Source organism: Physella acuta, unplaced genomic scaffold (genome assembly GCF_028476545.2).
Source record: "Physella acuta isolate Inbredline_101_S28 unplaced genomic scaffold, ASM2847654v3 ptg000003l, whole genome shotgun sequence".
NCBI lineage: Eukaryota > Metazoa > Mollusca > Gastropoda > Physidae > Physella > Physella acuta.
Window position 1 is genome coordinate 194,234 of NW_026731523.1, and position 23,733 is coordinate 217,966.

The following is a 23,733-nucleotide window of genomic DNA, read 5'->3' on the forward strand; positions in this document are numbered from 1 at the left end:
GACAGCGATTAAATTATTTTTGTGCCCTAGCACTGAAAAATAGCAGTTACATCAAAGATTTGTATCTAGTCGTTGCATTTCGTTTATCTTCTATCCACACGATAAGTGGTCCTCTCTACTCGGCTGTTACCGTTACTGGCTTGGCCGCCCTCTGAAGCTGAAACAAGTTCAAACATACATGAAATGGTTAAAGGATATGTAAACATGTAAAAATGTCAAATTTCAACCAGTGTAAACGATATGTCAACGTAACCCTGATCATAATGGATGCAAGTAGTTTGAGGATATAATGGATGCAAGTAGTTTGAGGATATAATGGATGCAAGTAGTTTGAGGATATAATGGATGCAAGTAGTTTGAGGATATAATGGATGCATGAAACTTGAGGATATAATGGATGCAAGTAACGTGTTTGTTACCAGGATCTCTTTTAGGCGTATTTCTCGGGTGGGGGGAGAGGATTGGGGGCAGGGAGAGTGAGGGAGACTTGAAACTTCCAGGGGGAGGGTGACGCACTAAAAACGGTGGACACAGGTTAACGTATATATTTTCTATACAATTTTTTTTTTCCATTTGTTCCGGGAGGGGCGATGGATCTGGGAGCCGGACGTTTTCCTGAAAGACACTTGCCCGAATGCCGTTTGCCTGAAGGCCGATTTCCTGAATAGACACTTGCCCGAATGCCGTTTGCCTGAAGGCCGATTTCCTGAATGGTCACTTGCCCGAATGCCGTTTGCATGAAGGCCGATTTCCTGAATGGACAATTGCCCGAATGCCGTTTGCCTGAAGGCCGATTTCCTGAATAGACACTTGCCCGAATTTGACGCATTTGGGCAAGTGTCTATTTAAGAAATCGGGCAAGTGTCTTTCGGGAATTTGTCGTAGACCCGATGAATCATAAGTCTACCAACATCTAATGTTACAGATGTCTTGATGCTAATGACATCATAATGCCACTAGTAAATTATGATACGTTATCTTATTTTAAGTAATTATGTTAAAAACATCTCAATGCTAATGTCACCATAATGCTTATGATTTCATAACACTTAAGAAATTCTAATGTTAATATCAACATAATTATAATGGTATCATAATACTAATGATATCTTAATGCTAACGACATAATAATGCTATTGACATCATAATTCACACGGTATTACAATCCTAGTGGCACCATTATGCTAGTGACATCATTCTGCCAATGACATCAAAATACCACTGATGTTTTCACACGACTCTCTGTCTACTCACCTTGACACGTGGCGTCTATGAGGTCCTGCTTGATTTCCTGTAGGTACTTGAAGGATGGTGAGTAGAACACGTAGCTGAGTCGACTGGCCATCCCTTCTAGTTCGGTATTGCTGATGTCTCGCCCAATGCCCACTGTCAGAATTGTCACTCCGTTGTTCTTAATGGCGTCAGCAGCTTCTTGAGCTAATGACACAGTAAGATATTTTTACATACAAACACAAACACACACACAGGGCCTATGTATATAAGTATAATATATATATATATATATATATATATATATATATATATATATATATATATATATAGTCATGTGTATATTTATACAAGAGGTCATCCATAAATGCAGTTACTTCTTTATTGACAAATTAACCCCCCCCCCCCCCGCCCCTTTCATTTCTTCCAACATCGTCATAAAACCAGTCTTTTAAAAACACAATATACCTGTTAAAATACGTTCGTAACATGACATCTTATCATGTAAAATACTGTCGTTACTACTTCTGAGCCCCCCCCCACCCCCTCCCCCCCCCCCCCACCAGCGCCACCTCTCTTCACGACATCGTCACAAAATTACGCCGACAACCCCCTTCCATGACAGTGTCAGGTCGTTATGGAAGGCTCCTGTATAGGTGTATATAAAAATATACATTATTTTTTTTTAGTCTTGAAGACATACTATTTCGACTGCTTTTTCTTATTGAAATGTGCAGACTAAACAGTTTACAGATTTCGGTTCATTTTAAAGAAACATAAATCGCCAATGTTAACAATGAAAACATAGTGTCCTATTACTGTCTATGCCAACTAACTTTTGAGTGGGAATTTGGACCTCCCGTCAGTCATGACGATGACGAATCTCTTGGCGTCCGGCCTCCCACCGAAATGACCACTAAAGATATCAGGGGTGAGGACCAGCTGTAGAGCCAGGTGGGTCCAGGTGCCTTGTATCCCAGGGTGCTTGATGCCACGTAACGCCTAGTTCAGGCAATAGAAAAAAATCAGAGTTTGGTGGAGAGGGGAATTGTATTTTAATGTTGAAAAAGGAGAAATAAAGTAATCGCGTTATATGAATAAATAATGCTAGTTGTTTTTTTAACGTATATATATGTATATATATTAATGTAAAGTTGTTGGACTATTAATTATGAAGAGCATTAGCAGTTGTTTTTTTTTTTTTGCATTGAAGCTTATCTATTTGTATTTTAGCACATATTTTAATTAAATACTTCTTAATATGAAAGTTATAAACAATTTATATTCGCCAAAATATGTTTATGTTCATCTGTGTGGTAGAATAGTAGAACTTATGACAGGTAACAAGAAAGTTTCGAGCTCGAATCCAGTTTCAAGTTTGTAGAATGTGACTGAGTCAACCCAGCTCTGATTAGTAACTGACGCACGTTGGGGATAGGAAAGGCGTCTAGGCATAGTGCTGACCACATTATCTCTTTTGCCGATGTCACAAATACAGGTGAACTCTACTTCACTTGTCCCATGGAACCGTCAGGTTCAAAAGAAAACTTTATATTCATTTAACGTTGTCTTCTAGAAGAATTGTAATCAATTCAAACAACAAACTAACACCTACAGTAGAAAGACTCTCATCAACAAACTAACACCTACCTTAGAAAGAAACTTATACCTACCTTACAAAGATTCTCTTCAACATACTAACACCTACAGTAGAAAGATTCTCATCAACAAACTAACACCTACCTTACAAAGATTCTCAGCAACAAACTAACACCTACATTAGAAAGATTCTTAGCAACAAACTAACACCTACCTTAGAAAGATTCTCAGCAACAAACTAACACCTACCTTAGAAAGATTCTCGTCAACAAACTAACACCTACCTTAGAAAGATTCTTAGCAACAAACTAACACCTACCTTAGAAAGATTCTCGTCAACAAACTAACACCTACCTTATAAAGATTCTCGTCAACAAACTAACACCTACCTTATAAAGATTCTCATCAACAAACTAACACCTACCTTAGAAAGATTCTTAGCAACAAACTAACACCTACCTTACAAAGATTCTCTTCAACATACTAACACCTACAGTAGAAAGATTCTCATCAACAAACTAACACCTACCTTACAAAGATTCTCAGCAACAAACTAACACCTACCTTAGAAAGATTCTCAGCAACAAACTAACACCTACCTTAGAAAGATTCTTAGCAACAAACTAACACCTACCTTAGAAAGATTCTCGTCAACAAACTAACACCTACCTTATAAAGATTCTCGTCAACAAACTAACACCTACCTTATAAAGATTCTCATCAACAAACTAACACCTACCTTAGAAAGATTCTCAGCAACAAACTAACACCTACATTAGAAAGATTCTCATCAACAAACTAACACCTACCTTAGAAAGATTCTCATCAACAAACTAACACCTACCTTAGAAAGATTCTCATCAACAAACTAACACCTACCTTACAAAGATTCTCATCAACAAACTAACACCTACCTTACAAAGATTCTCATCAACAAACTAACACCTACCTTAGAAAGATTCTTAGCAACAAACTAACACCTACATTAGAAAGATTCTCATCAACAAACTAACACCTACCTTACAAAGATTCTCATCAACAAACTAACACCTACCTTAGAAAGATTCTCATCAACAAACTAACACCTACCTTACAAAGATTCTCATCAACAAACTAACACCTACCTTACAAAGATTCTCATCAACAAACTAACACCTACCTTAGAAAGATTCTTAGCAACAAACTAACACCTACATTAGAAAGATTCTCATCAACAAACTAACACCTACCTTACAAAGATTCTCATCAACAAACTAACACCTACCTTAGAAAGATTCTTAGCAACAAACTAACACCTACATTAGAAAGATTCTCATCAACAAACTAACACCTACCTTACAAAGATTCTCATCAACAAACTAACACCTACCTTACAAAGATTCTCATCAACAAACTAACACCTACCTTACAAAGATTCTCATCAACAAACTAACACCTACCTTACAAAGATTCTCATCAACAAACTAACACCTACCTTACAAAGATTCTCATCAACACCTACCTTAGAAAGATTCCCATGGCTCTTGTATTCGATCAGGTCAAATATTTTGCTGGGGAATCTGTTGAAAATGATGGCAGCGAATTGAAACGCGTCCGGTCCTAGGGCGAATGCCTGGGTCAGCTCGGCGGCAAACTTGACCAGCACTCTCCAGTGGAGGGGGCCGATGCTGGTGGACGCGTCTAGCACCAGGATGACGTCAGCGCGTCCCTGGCATGGCTTGGGCGTGGTGGGTGGGGCTGGGGATGTGACGTTAATATTCAGGGTTAGTGTTAATGTTAGGGTTAATGTTTTTAATCACGTAAACGTAGATAGAATAATATTAAACAAAAGTTATTTTTATAAATCCCTAGGTATAAAAGAATCATTTTTTTAACATTGACTATTGTTTCAATCCATTAACGTAACAGCACTACGTAAAACTAAAACAACTAGGGCCTAGATGTTCAATGTTGATATTTCTATTCCAATTCCTACCTCCATCAGTCTAAACCCAGATGGTATCAACGCTAGTGAATGTTTGCACAGGGTAGGAGGGGGAACTAAAGCTAACATTTTCAGGCTGCGAGAAATATTACAGTTAACTATAACACGACTGTTTAGTTGTAGATGGTTATTATAGAAAATACCCATCCCCGGAAAGTCTATCCCCCACCCCCAAACGAATTGAAGTTTATATAGAAAATATATACTTTTAACAGTGTCGTCCCCCCCCCCCCCCCCGAAGTAAATCTACAGCCCCCCCCCCCCTCCCCCGAAAATTTCAAGTGCCCCCCCCCCCCCCCTGGAGAAAAAAGTCTGGAAAAAACACTGGCTTTAGTGTTTGTGCCAATACGAAAAGTAGGTTAACGCTTATTCATAAAACTTCGATTACGAGATTGAGCAAGATAAACATTTTTTTACTTCAACAGTGTTGTAAACTAGATATTTCTGTATACATTTTAAAAAAGTAATTTTAACATTTTCTTTAAATTGTGGAGAAGGTTTTAAAAAATCATGAAGTACCTATGCCTTTGTTTTCACAGGTTGTTTTTATATTTCCTCGAGTTGTTGGGCCAGTGGTAGTCGGTTGCTGTGTTGATGGTTGAGTGTTTATGGTAGTCGACGATTTAGTTGTTGTTCCTGTAAAGTAATGTGGTGTTGATGTAAGATGTGACTGACCAATTGTCGTAAGCCTCACGACAGGTAAACTCTTGGTGGTTGATTTTGTCGTTGGTGTGGCAGAGGCTGCACATTATATTAAAGGAAAATAGTGCTTGCACAATGGTATTACATTTTAATTAGGTTAATGGTTTAAGTAACAATATGCTATTCACAAGTATGTGGTTAGTTATTTATATTTGAGTAATAAAAAATAGTGTAATTGTTTTTCATTTAATAATTGCTACCCTTAATACAGAAGATCCCCTAACACTTAAAAAAATATTATGATCAATTTATTAAATATAAGTTACCATTCTCAAATAAATTGAGATAATTGAATTTAGAAGTTTTCACGAAATCAGTACTGTATAATATATTTTTTTTAAAACTATAGCTAATAAGAACTCATTGTTAAATAATGTCATACATCTAACAGGGGTGTGGGGAGGGGGTCGCTAAGTTTTATTGCAATGAGCAGTGGCATAGCCAGGATTGTCTCAAGGGGGGGGGTCCAATTTTTACCCGGGGACAAACTTTCGATTTGCACCCCCCCCCCCTCAAACGTTCGATTTGCACCCCCCTGTACTTTTTATATATATACCGAGGGGTGTATGGGGGGGGTTATGACCCCCCCTAACCCCCCCCCCCCCCCCCCACGCCTGCGCCACTGGCAATGAGCTTCGAGTTGAAGTCAAGTGTTAAACTTGACACAGCTGACGATAAAGGCTGTGAATTGATCGAGGTTGGGGTAGCGTTGAGGGGCGGGGTAGAGACGGAAATGCTTTCTACAGCGTGACGTCAGGTATTGAGGACCCCAGACCATTTCAGTTTATATCTACCGCATATGGCGTCATACAGTAAAATAATTTCGCATTTTCTATTTTGTTAAAAAAATTACTTTTTTAGTTTGTTTCTCATTAATTTAGAATATTTCCATAATTTAAGGTTAAATCAAAAGGAGTATCAAATACAAAAAGTAATATATACATCATACGAAACCTTTGTTAGAAGCTTGAGTGGTTTGTGGATCCTTTGGGTTAAGGTCTGGCTGAAAGATTATAAGAGGAATAAAAGGAATCCTGTATGGTTTGGTTGGTTTAGTTTCAGGTACTGGTGTTGATGTAGTGACGTGGGTGCTGGTGGTTGGCGTCTGATGTGTGGTTGATGTGGTAGGTTGAGGGCTGGTGGTAGGCGTTGGTTGTGTGGTTGCTGTGGTTGATGTGGTGGGTTGGGGGCTGGTGGATGTAGGCGTCGGTTGTGTGGTTGATGTGGTGGGTTGCGGGCTGGTGGATGTAGGCGTCGGTTGTGTGGTTGCTGTGGTTGATGTGGTGGGTTGGGGGCTGGTGGATGTAGGCGTCGGTTGTGTGGTTGATGTGGTGGGTTGCGGGCTGGTGGATGTAGGCGTCGGTTGTGTGGTTGCTGTGGTTGATGTGGTGGGTTGGGGGCTGGTGGATGTAGGCGTCGGTTGTGTGGTTGATGTGGTGGGTTGCGGGCTGGTGGATGTAGGCGTCGGTTGTGTGGTTGCTGTGGTTGATGTGGTGGGTTGGGGGCTGGTGGATGTAGGCGTCGGTTGTGTGGTTGATGTGGTGACTATCGAGCTAAGTGTTGATGTCTCCAGTAGTTTTATCATAGTAAAGCTGAAAGGACTTTCTGTTGCAGTAGCTGATGGTGTGACACCATTGCTTGCTGTAGAAGTTTCCGTCGGTTCTGTTGTTGCTGGTAGTGATGAAGTGTCGCTAAATCTTGATGTAGAAGTTTCCGTTGCTTCTGTTGTTGCAGTTGTTGATGGTGTTTCACCGTTGCTTTTTGTAGAAGGCTTTGACTGGTCTGGTGTTGCTGATGATGATGGTGTGTCTCTAAAGCTTGGTGTCTGTTTCGTTGTTGCATTTAGCTTAATCGAGCTATCAGCTACACAAAACATAAAAAAATGGTTGCAAACCGAAACAGGCAAAAAATATTTTTACATATAGATTATTTTATTTTGGCTAATGGCTTTATGTACATTTCTCTTCAGACAAATGACATTTTGGCTCGTGAGTTTGGGACAATCATCATTCACTCGTTTCCCGCTACATTGATTTATGTTTCAACAAATTATTTTACCAACGTTTGCGTATTTACCTACTTACCACAGCCTCTCACAGTGAAGAGTGTAATACTTACTAGTGAGGCATGTGCTGTAGACAAGCTGTTTCTTGATGCTGTATAAACTGGCGAAGTCTGTGGTTGTAAAGACAAACGCTGGACCGCTGGCCATGTCCTCCAGCTCTTGGACGTTGATGTCTGACCCCACCCCCACGGCTATGATGGTGATGTTGCTGGTCTTCAGAAGCTGGGCGATCCTCTTAGCTGGGATGTTAAGGGTAATGGTCTATTATGTAGACGAGGGTGAATATAACCAGTGGACAAGCGCATACGTGGATTATTTTAAGTCTATAGTTTGGACATTATGGTAAAAATTCTAAAAGGTTAAAGTGAATTAGCTTTGATATGATGATAGTATCATAACAAAAAAACGCAATTCTCGTATCTGGGATGTTAATTGTAATGGTCTATTTTAAAGATACGGTACACTTGAGGAATGTTGACTTAAAGCCAAATGCCTATACATTTTAATATTTTGCAGTCATTGCCATAATATACACAATCAAGAGCTAAGCTATAAAAATTACCATCCATTGGTTACCATCCTTATGCACTCCATCTGTGATAAGATCTGTGATGTTTTGAACACAAAGCTCTAGCTGAACTTACTTTTTCTAGGTGCTCTAGACATCTGTGATGTTTTGAACACAAAGCTCTAGCTGAACTTACTTCTCCCTAGACACCCCATCTGTGATGTTTTGAACACAAAGCTCTAGCTGAACTTACTTTTTCTAGGTGCTCTAGACATCTGTGATGTTTTGAACACAAAGCTCTAGCTGAACTTACTTTTTCTAGGTGCTCTAGACATCTGTGATGTTTTGAACACAAAGCTCTAGCTGAACTTACTTCTCCCTAGACACCCCATCTGTGATGTTTTGAACACAAAGCTCTAGCACAACTTACTTCTCCTCGGTGTTCTAGACTCCCCATCTGTGATGTATTGAACACAAAGCTCTAGCACAACTTACTTCTCCTCGGTGCTCTACACTCCCCATCTGTGATGTATCGAACACAAACTCTAGCACAACTTACTTCTCGGTGCTCTAGACTCCCCAACTGTGATGTATTGAACACAAAGCTCTAGCACAACTTACTTCTCCTCGGTGCTCTAGACTCCCCATCCGTGATGACAATGACGACACGTCTGGCGTCTTCCCGTCCTCCGTTTCTCTGGTCAAACATGGCTTTTGCGTGTTTCAGGGCCAGATGTGTGTAGGTTCCTTGCTGCCTTGGATACGGGGTGCCAAGCAAGATCTAGAAAATAGAAGGGTGGTAGTTTAGTTTTAGGTGCTCCCATCGCTGTATTTTTAAATAAATATATGGATAAGGTAGCGTTGGTAAAAAACCCAGCAGTGGAGAAAGTAACGGTGGCATATCTCAGATGCAGTGTTTCTTTTATACAATTTACCCTGTAGGAGATTATTGACACTTTCGGGTAAAGCACGATTAACTTTTTTCTATTTTCTTTGGGGGTGGGTAATTTGTAAACCATGTCCCAACAAAGAGATGCCTAAAAGAAACGCGACTCATATAGCTAGTGCGCTACGAACCAGTGGTCGAACCACTAAAGTAGACGAAGTAACGATTGACAAAGCACCTCTGGTCAAAGCACTGTTGTGCTCAAGCCACAAATAGCAAAAGCCACTTGTTCAAACAACCTGTGTTTACATTTACACTCACTCCGTGCCACAGCAACAGGAGCCATTTGTTTAGAGTGGTCGTGTCGGATGATAGAGCACAATAAGGCTAACACGATAAACCCGTTCCGTTCCGTAGACCACTCAATTCTAATTGGTATTTGGCTATTTTTGAGGCTTAATGGTACTGACCGCAGTACTGGCCGCAGCTATTTTATGCTATTTGAATTCCCCTGCTTCACAGTGTGCTAAACTGGTATTTATCAATGCTGCTAATGTAACTCAATTATTGTTAGCATACCTTAGAAATTGTGCTGTAATTTTGTGAGAAAGCGAGTGGGAATATTTCAGTTGAAACGTTGTTAAAAAGTAGAGCGCCAATGTGGAATATGTTGTCTTCTAGAGGGAAAAGTTCAATTAGCAGTGCTGCAAAGCTGATGAGAACCGACCAATGGCGCGGGCCAATACTTGATGATGCATCTAACACGAGAACGACGTCCGTTTTGGTTGGACAGAATTTGAGTGGACTTCTTGAAGTGTTCTGTAACACTATATGAAAGATAAATGTTACTTCTCATACAGTTTTCTAATTTATTTTGTTACAGTTTATTTGGATTTTCTACTTGTACGTAATAGAAAAAAAAATATATTTTTACTTCTGGGCCGTGTGGATAGTTGTTACATTTTACTATCATATTTTCAATTATAAAAAAAATAAATATATTTTTGTTTTGAAATTAGCTTTTATTAAAAATTTAGGCTTCGTTTTCCTTTGAGAATGCTCTAAATAAACGAAATAACTATTATTTTCTTTCATTCTTTTACTACCAAATCTGAATGACTTACCTGATAGTGGGGATGTTTGTAGAGTTTTTAAAGTGGAAGATACGGGTAAGTTCTTTGGCGTGGTGCTGGTATTTTGAGACTGAAAGCTGTAGGTTGATATTTTTGTGTTTCTTTGTGTTGTAGTAGCTGTGTTGTTAATTTGAGATGTTATTTGTTCTACTGTTGTTAGTGGTTCTATTGTCGATTTTGATGTCGATGGTTTTGATGTTGGTGGTGGTTCTGTTGTTGATATTTGTTTAGATGTTGTAGAATTCGCTGTTGTCAGTTCAGCTGTTGTTGATTTAGACGTAGTTGCTAAAATGGTTGATTTTCTCGCTGTAAGTTCTGTAGTTCTTGTAAATTTAGACGGTGTTGTTTCTGTTGTCGTTGTTTCTGTTGTTTCTGTAGTTGTTGTTGGTTCTGTCGTTGCTTCTTTAGTTTTAGGTTCTGTCGTTGTTGATTGTATAGCTGTTGATGATTCTGAAGCTGTTGTTTCTGTATTTATTGTTGGTTTTGTCGTTGTAGGTTCTATCGTTGTTGATTCTGTTGTTGTTGGTTCTTTAATTGTTGTTTCTATCGTTGTTGTTTTAGTTGTTGTTGTTGATGATAATTCTGTAGCTATTGTTTCTTCTGTCATTGTTGTTTGTTCTGTTGTTTCTGTCGTAGTTGGTTCAGTCGTTGTTGCTGATTCTGTAGTTGTTAATTTTGTTGTTGCTTCTTTTGTAGTTGCAGTTGATTCTCTAGCTGTTTTTGTTCCTGTAGTTGTAGATTCTGTAGTTGTTAGTTCTTTTTTTGCCGTGTCTGTAGTTGTTGGTTCTGTCGATGTTGATTCTGTTTTTAGTTCTGTAGTTGTTGATTCTGTTGATGCTAGTTCTGTAGTTGCTGTTGATTCTGTAGTTGTTAATTCTATTGTTGCTGTTTCTGTGGTTGTTGCTGGTTCTGTCTTTGTTACTGGAGTTTCTGTTGTCGTTATTAATTCTGTCGTTATTGGTTCTGTAGTTGTTAATTCTGCAGTTGTTGCTGCTGCTTCTGTACTTGTTGGTTCTGAAGTTGTTGGTTCTATTGTTTTTGCTTCTGTCGTTGTTGCTGATTCTGCAGCTTTTGTTGTTTCAGAAGTTGTTGTTTGTTCTGTCGTTGTTGGTTCTGTCGTAGTTGGTTCCGTATTTGTGATTGTTGGTTTTGTAGTTGTTGGTGATGTTTCCTTAGTTGTTGCTGCTGTAAATGCTGTTACTTTTTCTGTAGTTGTTATTTCTATAGTTGTATGTTCAATGTTTATTGGTTCTGCTCTTGTAGTTATTGATTCTCTAGTTGTTGTTTCTGTTGTTATTTGTTCTGTTGTTATTTGTTCTGTTGTTTTTGTTTTGGTTATAATTGGTTCCGTTGTGGTTAGTTTCGCTCTTGTTGGTTGCGTTGTTGTTGGTTCTGTTGTAGCTGGTTCTGTTGTTGTTTCTGTTCTTTTTGCTTCTGATGTTGTTGGTTCTGTTTTTGTTGGCTCTGTTGTTGCTTCTGTTGTTGTTGGTTCTGTTGTTGTTTCTGTTGTTGTTGCTTCTAGAGTTGTTGATTCTGTTGTTGTTTCTTCCGTTGTTGCTAGTACTGTTATTGTCAATTCTGTTGTTGTTTGTTCTGTTGATGTTGTTTCTGTTGTTGTTGCTTCTATTGTTGGTTCTGTTGTTGTTGTTTCTGTTGTTGTTGGTTCCGTTGTTGCTGGTTCTGTAGTTGTTGGTTCTGTTATTGTTGTTTCTGTTGTTGTTGGTTCTGTTGTTGTTGTATCTGTTGTTGTTGCTTCTGTTGTTGTTGTTTCTGTTATTGTTGGTTCTGTTGTTGCTTGTTCTGTTGTTGTTTGTTCCTTTGTTGTTGGTTCTGTTGTTAGTTCTGTTGTTGTTGCTTCTATTGTTGGTTCTGTTGTTGTTGTTTCTGTTGTTGTTGGTTCTGTTGTTGCTGGTTCTGTAGTTGTTGATTCTTTTGTTGTTGTTTCTGTTGTTGTTGGTTCTGTTGATGTTGTTTCTGTTGTTGTTGCTTCTATTGTTGGTTCTGTTGTTGTTGTTTCTGTTGTTGTTGGTTCCGTTGTTGCTGGTTCTGTAGTTGTTGGTTCTGTTGTTGTTGTTTCTGTTGTTCTTGGTTCTGTTGATGTTGTTTCTGTTATTGTTGGTTCTGTTGTTGCTTGTTCTGTTGTTGTTTGTTCCTTTGTTGTTGGTTCTGTTGTTAGTTCTGTTGTTGTTCGTTCCGTTTTAGTTGATTCTGTTATTGTTGCTACTTTAGTTGTTGGTTCTGTTGTTAATTCTGTAGTTGTTGGTTCTCTTGTTGTTGATTTTGTTTTTATTGTTGGTTTTGTTGTTGTTGTATGTATTGTTGTTATTGGTACTGTATTTGCTCTTTCGTAAGTTGTTGTTGAACCTAATGTTTTTAATGATGTTAAAATTGAGTCTGTAATTATTTTTAACTGTGCTGTTTCCTGAGGACTAGCTGTTTCTTCGACTGCTGTTGATTGTTGTACTGAAATAGTTGTAGACGGGCCGATTGTTGAACTCTCTGTTGTTGTTGTTGTTGGTTCTTCTGGGTCATCGTCATCTTCAGAGTGAAAACCGTTATTACAGCATTAGTCTCAAATAATAATTTTTTTAAACCCATTATTTTACTAAAAACTAAAACATTATAACAAAATAATTTAAGGCTTTTTTCAAAACTATGAAGAAACACTTCGTTTCATATGTAATATATATTTTTTAAATCTCTAAAGTAACCTGGGCATGTAGTTGTTGCTAAGCCTGAGATGGCACTGGCAAGATTTTTTATTTCAGTCAAAGAAAAAACGTAAGAAGCGTCACTGGTTAGTTCGTGCAAAATCTCGTCATTTGTTTGTTGGCCAAGATGGGCTGCCATGATGGTGACGTCACTTTTCTTCAGCTCGTCAGCCGTTTCTTTCACTGGCGAGTCAAGTGAATTAAAAATTTAATGCGAAATAAAAATAAAGATGCGATATAATTTTTTAGTGTCACATTTAGTTAACATATTTTAACTCTGACGGCATAGTTAAACGTAATGAACGTTTTAAGTTGTTTCAGCTATACACTTACCGAGATTTGACAAATTTGATTATTGATTGTTTGAACATCTTAATTTAAAAAAAAAACACAACTATATTTCAGTTACTTGTAACACCCAAACAAAGAGTATTTAAATTCCTTTCCAAACAACTTATTGTTACATCACAAAATTCCCAAACCCTCTTCGTACAGGGTTGCATCGTGTCGTTGCCAAGGTGAATAATGTTTTTGCCGAAGGGAGGATTTTTTTTTTCAAAAGAAAACGTGCAGGCGTTCTGTTTTGCAAATTGGGCCAGGCGTAGAAATAATTTTCAATTCGCAGCAGAAGACAAACTAAGTTTATTTAGTTTTTTTAAACAAAAAAAAACTATTATTTATACTGTAAGGTAAAAAAAGAAGTTATAAAAAAACTCAAAAGCAAACAGGAGACGAGCAGCTCAGGTAGGCAATAGGATAACCATATCTGGTTTTCCTTTGTCAACTCCTGCAGAGTTTCTTCCAGGCATCTCTTCGGGGGGGGGGGGGGGGGGGCTCCGATCCGCACCCCCGAACGAAATGGAATTTATATAGAGAATATATACTTTTAACATTTAACACTGTCCGGAAGTTTTTGTCGTCCCCCCCCCCCCCCCCCGAAAATTGCAGGTGCCCCCCGGAGAAAAAAGTCTGGAAGAAACACTAAACTCCTGCGATAGACACAGCTGCTGATGCTAAGCAGTATGGGTAATGCTTTTTTTGGGTTCATCAGCTGTGTGGCGAGGGGACTAAATGCATGTGCAACACGTTCTGGATCTCCTCAAGTTCTCTTTAACGCCTGGATTTTCATATCATATGTAAATAAAGTCTCCTATTAAAACGACCACATATAAATCAGCAATATGTTATACAAAGTCTGAACCTTGTCCCACATCGTCAGCATTCCCGTCAGTGATCGCTAAAACAATGTGCTTAGCATCCGCCCTCCCACCGAATGCAGAGCTGAACATTTCCTCTGTCAGGATTTCATGTAGTCCCAGGTGTAGGTTACTTCCCTCTATGTGTGGATATTTTATCAAAGAAATCTCCTGGAAACCAAAGAATGTTATAATAACAATCGTAAGAAATTAATAGGCCCTACATGTCTGATATCATAACAAATATCATATCAAAACTTTTGGAAAACTGTCGACACCTAGAGTAGACAAACAATATACTTTTTAAATAAGCCTAAAAAAGATAAGTTTAAAATCAACATTAAAAAATTAGGCGTATAAATTACGACTTATATGCATATAAAGGGACGTAGTGGCCTAGCGGTAGACGTCTAGACTGCTAAACCGTAAGTCTCGAGTTCGAATCAGTGTTTCTTCCAGACTTTTTTCTCCGGGGGGGGGGGGGGGCACTTGAAATTTTCGGGGGGGCGGTAGACTTTCTTCGGGGGGTCGGACACTGTTAAAAGTATATATTTTCTATATAAATTATATAAATTTCATTTCGTTCGGGGGGGGGGGGGGGGGGGCGGTAAAAAATTTTCGGGGGGGCTAGAGCCCCCCGAAGAGATGCCTGGAAGAAACTCTGGTTCGAATCCACGTTCAACTCAGTAGACCGTCCATGTCCACATTGATGTGATGGTTACCTAACTCACGTTAGGGAAAGTAAAGGCGGCTGGCATAGTGCTGACCACACTATCTCTTCATATGCTGAGGTCACAGAAACAGGTCAACTCTACTTCACTTGCCACATAGACTGTATATATATATATATATATATATATATATATATATATATATATATATATATATATATATATATATTACGGTCAAAGCCCGAAGTGCGGCCAAAACCCGGATTGGCCGGCCAATGCGCGGATTGGCCGGCTCTTTTGGCCAAAGGCCGAAGAACTTAGAACTAAGATCGTATTTCGTACATTGGCCGGCCAATGCGCACACTGGCCGGGACGTACTGGCCAAAGTCCGAAGTTCTTAAACTTGACAGCGTATTTTGTACATTGGCCGGCCAATGCGCGCATCTGGCCAATGTTCTATCTAGACTAAGTTGTGATCGCGTTTTCATTATTCTGGGTTCGGTTTCATTGTGAGTAACGTATTGTTAAGCTCTTGTTTGTATAGCATCCACATGGATGGAAAAAGAGCTTAAGAGAAAGTACAAAAATATCACCAAAGAAATCATTACTATGTATCTTCGGTTGTGCAAGCCTTGTCAGACAAAACTGTCTAATCCCAGGAAAGGTCTTGTTTCCAAACTTTTGATAGTTAAAGAATTTAACTCAAGATGCCAAGTAGATCTTATTGATATGCAAAGTAACCCAGACGGCAAATAGAAGTTTATACTCAGTTACCAGGATCATTTAACCAAGTTCATATTGTTGCGAGCTTTGGAAACCAAAAGAGCAGAAGAAGTTGCATACCAGCTGCTGGATATCTTCACGACTATTGGTGCCCCAAGTGTGCTTCAATCAGATAATGGAAGAGAATTTGTGAATCAAGTTATTTCTGAACTAAAGAACATGTGGCCTAACTTAAACTAGTTCACGGAAAACCAAGGCATAGCCAAAGCCAAGGTTCAGTCGAACGTGCCAACCAAGATGTTCAAAATATGATGATGACATGGATGCAAACAAATGAATCAGCTCATTGGGCTGAGGGTCTCAAATTCATTCAATTTATGAAAAATCGTTCTTTTCATCAAGGAATCCAACAATCACCATACGAAGCCTTGTTTGGGTGCAAAGCAAAAGTGGGACTTAGCACTTCAAATCTACCAAGAGAGGCTCTCGATAAAATAGTTACTGAGGAAGATCTTGAGAACATTGAACAAGAAATGGAGGTTGACATTAATGCAACTACATCCTCAGCTAACACATCTGCTGCCGTGGCGGAAAGTCCAGACCAGTTGCGTGACAATTATGTGGCCAACAGATTCTGTATAGTTTGTGAAAAACACTGTAGTACAACTCATTCTTGTGGATCCTGTGGCAAAGATGTCCATGCTATTTGTGGAGTACCCAATGAAGCAGACGAAGGGTACGGAGATAACATTACCTGCAGATTGTGTCACAACAAACAAGACATCATGGAACACAGGTCAGCAGCTCATACTGGCTTGCAAAGTCAAGGTGCTAAGATGCTTAAAACATCAAATACAAAATTTAAAGATGGTGAAGTGGGTGACAATGTACGCATCCGTTTTCCAGATGTTGACAGAGGTCGCGGTGATCCCCGAAGCGTGATTGCAGTTGTCATGAGCGTCGAGGGCGGTTTCTACAAATTAGGAACGGAACATGGTGTTCTAAAACAACTGTATGCTAGAAGTGAGTTTTCAATTCTTCACGAAAAACTGCTCTTATTGTCATCAGTTGGCACTGAGGAAAAATCACTACGAACTATCGCATCTTCACAATTATTGACTGGGGGCCAAGGCTACACTCGCTGCAATTGCACAACCAAGTGCACAACAAATCGCTGCAAGTGTAAAAATAACAAGCTGCTATGTAATTCTAAATGCCATAAAAGTTCAACTTGTTGTAACGAATGATAATACTGACTGATTGAGACTAGAGTACAATAAAAAATTTGAATGTTTCTGTCATTTACTTTAATTAATAATCAATAAATAATAATCAATAAAGGCTTAATTTCATGATCCTTACGGCATTGAAAAACCCAAAATCTGCTCATGATTTTCTAATTCGGACTTTGGCCAGGTCGTACTTAGCCAGATGATCTTCAAATTAAGACTTTGGCCGGTCCACCATGGCCAGTCCGCGGACTGGCCGGCCAAAGGCCGAAATCAAGCAAAGTTTCGGACTTTGATCGACCTATGGGAGGCGATATTGGCCAATGCGCGGATTGGCCGGCCAATCCGCGCATTGGCCGACTTCGGGCTTTGACCGTAACATATATATCAACGTGAGTCAAAACATCTTACACTTAGTATTGAAGGAAAATCTGAATGACTGTTCAAATCAAATATTTTTGTCGGATTTTTGTCGTATGTGACTAGTCCGAAGCGAACGTCGTAGGAGTCCGAATCAAATTCTTGAACAAGGTCCTCAAGGTAGGCAATGATACTCTCCCAGTCATTCTCGTCCACTTGTGTCGAAGATTCCAGAAGAAGAACAATATCAGCTTTTGCACATTGTTGAGAATTAGATTGCGGTGAGCTTGGTGAAGCATCCTGTCTGCTGTTTTGAGTTGAGTAGTCAAGGGGTTCGTCGTGATTTTGGAAACTATCTTCAAATTCATGAAAACGTGGGCTGTGCTTTTTAATTTTATAATTTTTTCTTGAATTTTCTTTTCTATTGTATAATTCCGGTGAATCAATTTCCTTACGGTGAAATCTCCGGAAAAATTCGTTGCTTCTGGGTATATTTTTATCGAGATCTTTTGTCCGATGAAATATTACCGAATGGTCTCGGTCTTTACGAAATCTTCTAGAAAAATCTTTCCTTCTGTGGAACCTTTCAAGCCGATGCCTGTGTCTGTGAGGTCTATGAAACTGATCTCTGTGACGGTGAATTCTGTGTCCACGGTGTCCACGGTGTCTCAACAAGTCGCCTCGATGTCTGCGAGATTTGCGAAAGCCTAAAAAAAAGGTGTGATCTATGTTAATCAGAGTTACTTTCAGGCATCTCTCCCCCCACCCCTCCACCCGAAAAACCGTCACCCCCCCCCCCGAACGAAACAGAATTTATATAGAAAATATACACGTTTACCAGTGTCCGACCCCCCCCCCCAGAGAAAATAAGTCTGGAAGAAACATTGATGTTAACGTGTAGCCTACAATGTACACGTGTATTCTTATAGGTTATTCAATTGTTAAAACAATCAGATTTGATAGGCATGTTTGATTACGCCTAATGGACCAGGGGCGTAGCGAGGGGGGGGGGGGGCGGGGGGTGCGGACAGCACCGGGTGACACCATTTAGGGGGGCGACACCAAGGCAAAACATAGCAAAATATATAGAGAAAAACTCGAGAGGGGGTGCAAATCGAAAGTTTGAGGGGGGGGGGGGGGGGTGCAAATCGAAAACTTGAGGGGGTGGGGTGCAAATCGAAAATTTGAAAGTTTGTCCCTGGGAAGGGTCTCTATGCCTCTTGGGGGGGGGGGGGGGTGACACCATTAAGTGCCGCACCGGGTGACACCCGACCTCGCTACCCCACTGTAATGGACTATCCATAAATGACGTCATATTCGTAATTTTGTGACGATGTGTTATGAGAAGGGGGTCAAATAGTGTTACTTGACACTTTACCATTTTTATTTTTTTAAAAATTTAGAAACAGTTATTTGGCGTTTCAGAAAACTGATTTATTAAATTGTAATAGAAATTGATTAAATACCCAATGTTGACCTAGATCATTTAATGTTTTAGTAAAAAAAATCAATGTTTCAAAAAAATAATGAAATTTTAAAAGGAGTTGTTGGCTGAGGTGTGAAGTCATTTTAGGGAGGAGGGGGGGGGGGCTTTTTTGACGTCATTTATGGATGACCCCTTAAATAAAAGTGTTTAAAAATGTAAGCACAATAGTCCTTGTAAATCGTTTAATTTTTTTTTTTAGCAGGCACACTTTTTTTTTTAAAAAACACTATTAAAAATCTATCTTTTCCGCGTTGACAAAACATGAACAATCTTCTTTTTAAATATTGCATTGTAATGTATAAGAAGTGTAGGGCTTAGAGGCGTAGCGACCCTTTCCGGCGCCCGGGGACAAACTTTCGATTTGTACCCCCCCCCCCCTTGAACTTTTCATTTGCACCCCCCCCCCCCGCCCCCACCTCAAAATTTCGATTTGCACCCCCCTCTCGAACTTTTTATTTGCACACCCCACCCCCCTTAAACTTTCGATTTGCACCCCCCTCGAACTTTTCATTTGCACCCCCCCCCTCAAACTTTCAATTTGGCGCCCCCCCCCCCTAAGGTCGGCGCCCGAGGACATATGTCCCCCGCCCCCCCCCCCCTCCCCCTCGCTACGCCTCTGGTAGGGCTAGATAATATGTTTTGAAACAAACCGCCTCTTCTGTGCGCTACAACTTCAAGGCAGATAATAGTCAGTAGTATCAGGTAACTTAGCTTCATCTGCAAATAAGGGTGTATAAAACAAATAAGTCCGTATTATTCGGTACATTTTAAAATACACCATGCAAATACATTTTTTCTAATTTAATTTAGACTAGACTACATTGTAACTGTAGATTGGTCTACATAGTTAGACTAGGTTTATAATGTGTTGTCTTGAACTATTGAGGTAACTATGCATTCAATACCATAGCCCGCATAGCCGAAAATAAAAGGAAATCGTATCTTCAAATATTAATAGTTAGAAATCGTGTAGCCTATAAAGACCTAGATCTACATGGGGCGTGTTTTTCTTCTAGATCTATATATATATATATATATATATATATATATATATATATATATATATATATATATATATATATATATATAAACAATGCGCTTGGTTAAAGTTTACTTTAAGTATTGTAACGTTCCTTGCGGTTTTAGACTGTACCAACATTTTTAAAAACTTTTTACACTGGAGAGCAATATTAAGTCGGTGGTTGTTTTCTAAATATTATTTTGTTTTATTTATTTGCAGATTCTTGATCCAGAATCTGTAAACGATAATTAATTCCCAGTCATTCATGTAATTAGCTAATATCACATTGCTTTGTTTTCTTTTCATCACAACCTATATTTAATAATAAGACTAATAATAAGTTGAATGGGGCTGTCACTGTCCGTCCCAGTCTCAGGACTCAGTGTCACTGCTGCCTCAGTGCAGTGAGAGTGTATTTCAGTGTAGAATGTAGATCTATATCATGTATGAGTGTAACATTCACATCACCACACATCACTGGCAGTAGATCTAGCTTTTGTTTTTAGATTCTAGATCTATTGAGTTTATGTTTAACTATGGGTGTATTAACTGAATTACACACATCTGAAAACATAAACTGACACTGTCACTCAAGTGAAAGTTAGCGTAGGCCTACTCTGCGCTGTGTAAGCCAAGCCTACTATTTTCAAATTCAGGCTTTAACTAAAAATAAGTAAGTTGAGTCTAATCACTAGTGATTGAGAAAACAACACACTCCCAACCTGCCTCACTAAGTAATAGTAAGACATAGGTAAAATGCAAAAACCAAATGTTGAGGTAGTTAAATGCAAGACATACTTGTGGAATTATGGGTGAATAACAAGATTCAATTTTCAGCCATTATAGGCCTAATTTATTTTTTTTATAGCTTACGTAGATTTGTTTAGATTTGCAAGAAGAATAGTTTTTAACTGAACAAGTAGGTCTGAGTAGAGTGATCACTAGCATTGTATGATCTTGTAAATCCCTTTTTTATCAAAATGTAGATTTTTAAAAATATCCAAGAAATATGCCAATTCTATTGTCTAATCATTATTGCCTATATGAAATGATCTCATGTGTACATTTTGTTGTCAGCAGCAGAAAATTACAACATTGTTGAGAGGTTACTGTAAATTCACATAGGTTTAGATACTTACTGGCCTATAGCATTTGTCAAAGTATAAACATTGCTATTTGAGATTGTCTGTGTCATCAATTTGGTTTTTTCCCCTAACCAAGCATTATGAAAATGAAAAACACCTGGGTCATTGTAAGTTCACACAAGCTAATAGCTCCACTACTACGCATGCAAGATTAATGTCAAAGAGAAACCAGAGAGATGAAGCTTAGACTTACTATAGCATAACAACATTTAACTTTACTTTTCAGGAAAATATAATTAAATATCTAACTGAATAAACCGGGAGTGATCTCCCCTAAACTTTCTCAAATATTCTAATATAACACTACGTGGGATGGCATCTCGGAATATAGACATGATTTTTGTTTACTTAAACTTTTAAAAATAGAATAGAATCTCATAGAAAAAAGAATTGCGCACCAAGCGAATGCCAAAACAAAATGTGCATAATAGTGCGCAAAATTATTAGTACTTTATAAATTTACATGCGTTTTTTGGTTTTTTGAGAAATCGGAAATAGCGTAAATTAGTACTTCCTGTCAACGGAAATTACTCAAAATTTGACAGAAGGTAGAGAATTAGATCTTTAACTTACTTGTGAAATTTCATTTATCTATCTGAAATAGTACTCAAGTTATAGGCTTTTGAAAAATTCAAAGTAGAAAAAGTACCACTTCCGGTTATCGGAAATCGCTCAAAAGTTGATCAGGATCTACGATTTTGATAAGATACTTATATATGAAATTTCATCAACCTAGCTGTAACGGTACTCAATTTATCGTGTTTACACACAGACAGACACACACAGACATACGGACAAGGTTGCAAAATTATGTTTTTCCGTATCAGTGCGGTGTAAAATGTCGAGATTTTTTTACATCGAGATTTGTAAAAATCTCAATTTTTTTTTTTTTTTGCACAATTATAAGACTTTCTCTATACTTCATATATACGAGAAAGTAAAAATGTCAATAGAAAATTTCAGGCTAATATTTAAATTATGTTCTTTTTTTATATAAAGTAACTAATTTTGAATGCTATTTTAAGGCTATTTCAAACTAGGTGACAATTAAAGTTGACAAAAAGTAACTTGTAAGGGGTTGTTTAATCTGGTGATTCAATAGGCTTAAATTATGTTTGTTGCAGCACAGCTACATTTTAAACAATGCAAATAAAAGGTTAATTTTTAAAAAATTTAAAGTCAGGATCAGAATTCATGTAAATCAATGGTATGTTGGAATTTGGGTGCGGTAACATTTTTAGAATCATCCGCGCAATCTATTAGCATCTAGCCTGCCTATTGATTACATGACAAAGATGTCAACCCCATACCTGTTATAACTAAACTATGCAGTTGGCAAAAATGAATCCTTAGTTTATATAATTATTAATAAGCTTTTATGCATGCACTAACAGAAGAAAATAAAACTATATATAAAAATAATCATTTAACTAACTACTCAAAAAATCAGTTTTGAATTTCTCTGCTATTTTCAATTATGCCTACGTATTTTCATTTTAAATAATCTGAACAAAATATTATAAAATAATGCAGTTCTGAGAAAAAAAGCTAATTTAAAATGTTGCACTTCTGTAAAAAGTTTGAAAAAATAAATAAATATAAAAACTAATATAAATCTTTGCAGTTCTCTAAAATAGCTTTTTAAAATGTTGCCGATCAATAAAAAAAAATTGTCTATCTCAAGAGCCTGGTTTCTTGACCACTTTATCCAAATGTGTATGTATCATTTATCTACCAGTATTTTTAATGCACCATCCACCATTCATTTTGAAACTGTAAGCTACGTGTCTGATACTGCTTTGTTTGTGGGGGGGGGGGGATGAGTCACCAGTAATCTCAAATAGTTTATGCTATGACATAAATGCTATAGGTCTACGGATTACTTAACTGATGGGATATCATAGTGAGCCGTGAACTAAAAATTTAGTTAGGTTCTTACTTTTGTAGACTTACATTTTTTTTTAAAGTTTATAAATAAGGTATGGTTCAGGGTGTTTCTTATTTTATTACTGTCCATCATTGATTTTGGCTGAGATCAGAACATACACATGACTCATATGATTCTCGATTGCATTTGTCAGTGCTGATGATAAACTAATTATAATGTTTTGTTTACTATACATATTTGAAACTGGTAGGGTTCGGTAATTCCTTCCAAAAAGGTTACGAACCACCAATCTAGGGTATTACCCGTATAAAGCTATTCTTCTTCTTCGTTCTTAATTTTAATGTTGGAAGGGATCCCTCTACTAAACAATTAAGGATACATGTCAACTGGTTATGCGCCATTGACTCTGATTTCAGCCTGCTTTTCTTTTGGATTTTCTTCCATAGCCTTTGTCCAACCAAGAACAAACTACAAGACAGTAGTTGTTTGATTTTGGAGTTGCCTCTCCTAGAAGAGTGGCTGTCCCCAGCTAACAAGCCTCATCTACCTGAGGGTTCGAACTCGAGACTTTTTCGGTTTCGCAACCATGCCGACCCCTTTATAAATCTATTAATTTTTAGTGCAATAAAAACTTAAATTGCTTTAGTGGAATACATTTCTCAATTGAGCTGAACAAGTTTATTTTGTCTTGATCCAAAAAAAAATTCCAAATATTGATTCATGGTCTGGTCACATTGTTAATGTTACGATGATTTTACTATAGCAACTGCTTCAACATTAAAAAAAATGTTGTAACTATAAAAGATAAGCTGTAAGTTTTAAGATAATACAAACACTGATAAGCATGTGTCAAGCTTATTTCTTTTCGTTGGTGAAGGAGAATTGCAATATTAAAGGTTTTTTTTGCTTCTAATTTCTTATTATGAATGCTATACTATGGTTTAATAAAAGTAACTGATTTTGTCTTTCAAGTTTTTTATTTCTTGTCATCAAACAGATTTTATGACAGCTGGTATGATGTATAAATGCTGACATGTTGCCAAGGTATTGTGGGTGTTATGTTAAAAATGTTATTTTAGATACAAACTAAGCATTTTATATTGATTTTTTGTTGCCTCAAATTATATTGAAGATGGTTTAGCGTAGTTGTCAACAAGGTTTAATTTTACAAATTTAAGAACAATGTAAACATCATT

The 23,733-nt window shown here is 37.9% G+C and overlaps 2 protein-coding genes across 3 annotated transcripts in view; one reads left to right on the forward strand and one right to left on the reverse strand.

The window, feature by feature from the left end:
- The window catches only part of LOC131949140 (mucin-2-like), a 25,418-nt gene continuing 1,685 nt past the window's right edge, over nt 1-23,733 (reverse strand). Inside the window, exons 2-15 of the mRNA XM_059311305.1 lie at nt 19,134-19,200; nt 17,049-17,704; nt 14,020-14,185; nt 12,819-13,001; nt 10,099-12,645; nt 9,554-9,801; nt 8,710-8,869; nt 7,634-7,819; nt 6,470-7,378; nt 5,333-5,449; nt 4,331-4,566; nt 2,067-2,232; nt 1,255-1,437; nt 1-157 (exon numbers count right to left, since the gene is read on the reverse strand). Of these exons, the coding sequence (XP_059167288.1) occupies nt 84-157; nt 1,255-1,437; nt 2,067-2,232; nt 4,331-4,566; nt 5,333-5,449; nt 6,470-7,378; nt 7,634-7,819; nt 8,710-8,869; nt 9,554-9,801; nt 10,099-12,645; nt 12,819-13,001; nt 14,020-14,185; nt 17,049-17,704; nt 19,134-19,200 (5,898 nt within the window). The 3' untranslated portion in view covers nt 1-83. The remainder of the gene's footprint in view (nt 158-1,254; nt 1,438-2,066; nt 2,233-4,330; nt 4,567-5,332; nt 5,450-6,469; nt 7,379-7,633; nt 7,820-8,709; nt 8,870-9,553; nt 9,802-10,098; nt 12,646-12,818; nt 13,002-14,019; nt 14,186-17,048; nt 17,705-19,133; nt 19,201-23,733) is intronic.
- Nucleotides 19,642-23,733, forward strand: part of LOC131953376 (3-hydroxyisobutyryl-CoA hydrolase, mitochondrial-like) — a 13,522-nt gene continuing 9,430 nt past the window's right edge. Inside the window, exons 1-2 of one of the 2 annotated variants that reach the window (XM_059316936.1) lie at nt 19,642-19,677; nt 23,535-23,581. In XM_059316936.1, coding sequence (XP_059172919.1) covers nt 23,571-23,581 — 11 coding nt within the window. In that variant the 5' untranslated portion in view covers nt 19,642-19,677; nt 23,535-23,570. Of the gene's footprint in view, nt 19,678-20,156; nt 20,178-23,534; nt 23,582-23,733 lie in introns of those variants that run through there. The other variant, XM_059317721.1, reaches the window with a different exon arrangement.